We start from the raw sequence: 4,561 nt of genomic DNA on the forward strand, positions 1-4,561 counted from the left end.
TCCTCCTCTTCTTCTTCTTCTTCTTCTTCTTCTTCTTCTTCTTCTTCTTCTTCTTCTTCTTCTTCTTCTTCTTCTTCTTCTTCTTCTTCTGTTTGTATGTAGTTTTACCTGTATGTATGTCTGTATACCGTGTATATTGCAATGCCTGTGGAGCCTAGAAGGAGTCAGATTTCCTGGGACTACGGTTACAGGTAGTTATGAGCCACCATGTGGATGCTGGGACAGGAACCCAGGCGCTCTGGAAGAGCAGCCCGTGCACTAACCTCTGAGCCATCTCTCCAGCCTCCATGCTTGGCTTTTCAAGTGGGTGCTGAAGATCAGTCAGTCCCACGCCCTTATGCTTGAACAGCCAGCACGTTAAAAAGACATCCATTTCTCCAGTCCCACGCACTCTGTCCTAAAAGTCTCTGTCACAGCATTGTTTCTTTAACTCTTTATCTGTCTGAACCAGACATTTCTCAGTCTCTCGATCCCTATAAATGCAGCCAGGAGCATTTCTCGTAGCAGAGGACCTGGTTTCTCACAGTGTCGTGCTTGAGTGTTCTGAGCCACCTTGGCTTGTATACGGAGCCTTGTTTTGAATTATTTGTTTGGTTCCTAGAATCCTAGGGTAAGGGTGGTTTTCTCTTGGAGGGGGTTGTGTTGCTATTACTAGGTAGTCCTGGATCTTCTAAAGTCCAGGAACGTCCTCTCCTACTACAGGGTTTCTGGGTCACCTACCCATGGACACATTCCCTCCGTCTCTTTCTACGTCCATACTTGAGGGGGCAGCTACCCTGGGGCTGCGCTGTGGCTCCCAAGCCCTGTAGCACTGCAGAGATCTCAGGTGTCCATAGATGAGTGTTTGATGAATTTCTGAGATCAATTAGACCTTACTGCAGATGGGAGAGAGAAATTACCCATCTCTGACAGCTCTTAGTCTGCCCTCCGCCCCCGATTCCCTTTGCCATTCTGAGTGCCCCATGGCAGCTCTTAGGCATAGATTCAGATCTAGAGACCTTGAAATGTGCTTGTGGGCTGATCTGTGGAGCTTTGCCTGGAGCACCAAGCCAGTCATAGTCACCCCACTTGTCCGTGTGAGTTGGGTTGATGTTGCTGTGAGAAGGGGGGGGGCCTGGCCAGGCGGTGGTTGAGGCCCTGGGTTCCAATGTCCTTCATCCTGAGGTGCCTGATGCCCTGTGTCCCATCGCAGGTTGCCCTGGGTTTGCTGAGGTTTTGCAGACCTTCCGCACTTGCAGGGGGATGCTGGGTGAGATCCTGTCTGCGTTTGAGTTCATGGATGCTGAATGCATGCAGTTGGTTGGACAGCACCTCCAGCTGACCAACCCAGTACAAGGTATCTACCTGTGCAGTTTGGCTACACTGCCCGGCTGCTTCAACACTGTGGGACATGCTGGTTGACTCAGAGGTGGGGGCAGTGGAATGTCTCAGGAGGATGGGTGGGCAAGGAGCACTGTGTGGCCATGGGTCATTGTGTATAGGAAAGCCTTGCTGTCTTTGACACTTGCATTCGGTCTGTAGTAGGATGAACTTGTGTGATTGTTCTGGAAGAAGCCTTAATGTCGTATTAAGGGATGGGACAGTGCCCCTCGGTGAGTTAGTAATACACTTTTAACTTTTTGAATGTTTAAATGGTCAGTTCTTGTGATAGAAATTGCCACCTTTAGCATGTAGTAACCATGTGTGAGGTGATCATCCACCCAGTGTCCTTTCCCTGGGACTCTGGAGTCTATAAGAAGAGACAAGCCAGCTCGTAGACCCCACAGCTGCCTTGCTGTGCCAGCCCTTCCCGAATCAGGTTGTTGGGAGGTATGGAACCGGACCCAGGTTTGGGGCTAAGTGAGCAGGGTGGGGCTTCCTGCAGAGGGTCATTGTAGTGGTTAGTTTTGTGTCAACTTGACACAGGCTGGAGTTATCATAGAGAAAGGAGCTTTAGATGGGGGAAATGCCTCCATGAGATCCAGCTGTAAGGCATCTTCTCAATTAGTGATCAAGGGGGAGAGGCCCCTTATGGGTGGGACCATCCCTGGGCTGGCAGTCTTGGGTTCTATAAGAGAGTAGGCTGAGCAAGCCAGGGGAAGCAAGCCAGTAAAGAACATCTCTCCATGGCCTCTGAATCAGCTCCTGCTTTCTGACCTGCTTGAGTCCCAGTCCTGACTTCCTTTGGTGATGAACAGCAGTATGAAAGTGTAAGCTGAATAAACCCTTTCCTCCCCAACTTGCTTCTTGGTCATGATGTTTTGTCCAGGAATAGAAACCCTGACTAAGACAGTCAGGTCTATTTCTCTGTCAGCAGAAAACTTGTATTAAAGCCATGTGAAATTTAGCGAGCCTGAATGCTCCCTGTTCCTTAGGTCACCTCAAGCACCGGGGAAGAGCTGTCTTAGTCGCATCACCCGGCAAGTGGTTCTAACTGTGGATGCTGGCAGGCGCACTGGGGCTCACGGTGCCTCTCCTGCTTCCTTTCAGAGAGTCCCTTCTATGTCCTGGTTGAGACTTCGGGCTCCAGCACAGGACATGATGCCGAGAAGCTGACCAACGTCCTGGAGCAGGTGCTGAACTCTGGGCTGGTGACAGATGGCACGATGGCCACCGACCAGAGGAAAGTCCAGGTGCTGTAACCTTGCTTTCCCCTCCCTTCCCTCCTGTTCACATAGCCAGGGCCTAATCTGTCCTGCAGCGATGGGGTGGATGGCCAAGACACCTCAGGTTCCATGGTATAGATAGAAAACCTCTTAATTTTTTTTATTTTTTTAAAGCTTTTTTATTTATTTAAAAATTTTAAAAGGATTTTTAAAAGGATTTATTTTATTTATATGAGTACACTGTAGCTATCTTCAGACACACCAGCAGAAGGCATTAGATCCCATTACAGATGGTTGTGAGCCACCATGTGGTTGCTGGGAATTGAACTCAGGACCTCTAGACGAGCAGTCAGTGCTCTTAACCGCTGAGCCATCTCTCCAGCCCCCGGTGGAAAAACCTCTTTGGAGTGAAAAATGTATTCTTGGTATCTAGATCATTTTCACTAACACTAAAGAATTACCCCCACACATCTTCCCACTCCTGGGCTTCATGGCTGACTATGTGCTGGCTATAAGTTGGTCACAGCTCTCCACAGATTTGTCCAAAGGAGAAGTCCAGGGGACGAGGGTGTCTGAGGGTGACAGAGGGACAGCCCTGACTGTGTTGCAGAGAAGCTGTCTGGGCTCCCAGGGGACAAAGGAACAGGAGGCATTTCTGTTTTGGAGCTGTTCTTCACCTAAACTGGGAGTTTTATTTTCCTGGTGTCTGGCCCTGGTCCTGCTGTCTGCAGTACAATAAGCTGCCAGCAGAGGGCAGAGAGGCTGCACGGAGCTGCCAGGGTTGATCCTTGGAGGGAAAAGGAAGCAGCCTGGGGAGCGAGAAAAACATTGATTCCTTCAGCTGTGACCTCTGGAGTCAGCCTGTTATATATTCTCTTCAGTTTATTAAATCGTTTTCTTTATTGTTAGGGTTGTTTTGTTAGCTGGTGGGCTTTTAGGGTTTGTCGTTCTTGTTATTTTTTTGGTTGGTTGGTTGGTTTGGTTCTTGTTTGTGTGTGTGTTTGTTTGTTTTTGAGACAAGGTTTCTCTGCGTAGCCCTAGCTGTCCTGGAACTCACTGTGTAGACGAGGCTGGCTCTAACTTGGAGATCCACCTGCCTCTGTGAGTGCTGGGATCAAAGGTGTACCCCTCCCATCTCCCAAACCCCCTAGCCTGGCCAGATATTTTCCGAGATAGGTTTGTATATAGCCACAGCTGGCGTTGAACTTACTGTGTATAGTTCAGGGTGTCCTTGAACTTCTGATCTCCATCCTCCACTCCATACATGCTTAGATGTGCTTGCATGCCTGGCTCGTGGTACTGGTGATCCTACGGCTTCATGTTGCTAGGTGAGAACCCTACCAAAGCAGCCCTGGGGTCCGCGCGTGCCCACTGAAGTGTTACCTGATCAGGGGACAGTGGCAGCCCTTGTGGCCCGCTGACTCCATGAGGATGCCTTTATGGCACAGATTGAGTTTGGAGCTTACAGTGATGAAGATGGTACTCTCCACCTGCTTTTGTCCTCAGCTTCCTTCTTTCATCATGATATGACAGTTTTATGCTTGGTGGTGACTCTGCAGCTACTCCTGATGGCAGAGGTGCTCAGTCTGAGTCCTCCAGGTCCCCATCATATCTCTGATGAGTCCCTCTGGGGTGTCCTAGAAAAGATCTGGGGGAGCTGGAGTGTCCCAGCATCCCACTGTAAACTTGCTGGTGCTCGACATGGATTTGGGTTAAGAAACACCTTTTTCTTTTTTTGAGCTGGAGCTCAATGAGATGACAGGGCCTGCTCCCTGAACATCTTTGTCTGGTGCAAGGCTGGTTCTGATGTTTCTGCTGACTTCTCATGTTAAATGGGGTCCTGGGAATGCTGGGTAGTCCTTGCCCCAGAAAGGTCCTCTTCTGCATTCATCACACACACACACACACACACACACACACACACACACACACACACACACAGAGAGAGAGAGAGAGAGAGAGAGAGAGAGAGAGAG

General features: G+C 49.6%; 1 protein-coding gene across 2 annotated transcripts in view; it reads left to right on the forward strand.

The window, feature by feature from the left end:
• Nucleotides 1–4,561, forward strand: part of D2hgdh (D-2-hydroxyglutarate dehydrogenase) — a 20,020-nt gene that overhangs the window by 12,065 nt on the left and 3,394 nt on the right. For both annotated transcript variants that reach the window (XM_021198781.2, XM_029539379.1), the window contains exons 7-8: nucleotides 1,193–1,336; nucleotides 2,470–2,612. In XM_021198781.2, the coding sequence (XP_021054440.1) occupies nucleotides 1,193–1,336; nucleotides 2,470–2,612 (287 nt within the window). The remainder of the gene's footprint in view (nucleotides 1–1,192; nucleotides 1,337–2,469; nucleotides 2,613–4,561) is intronic.

The sequence above is a fragment of the Mus pahari genome, chromosome 5 (genome assembly GCF_900095145.1).
Source record: "Mus pahari chromosome 5, PAHARI_EIJ_v1.1, whole genome shotgun sequence".
NCBI classification, from domain to species: domain Eukaryota; kingdom Metazoa; phylum Chordata; class Mammalia; order Rodentia; family Muridae; genus Mus; species Mus pahari.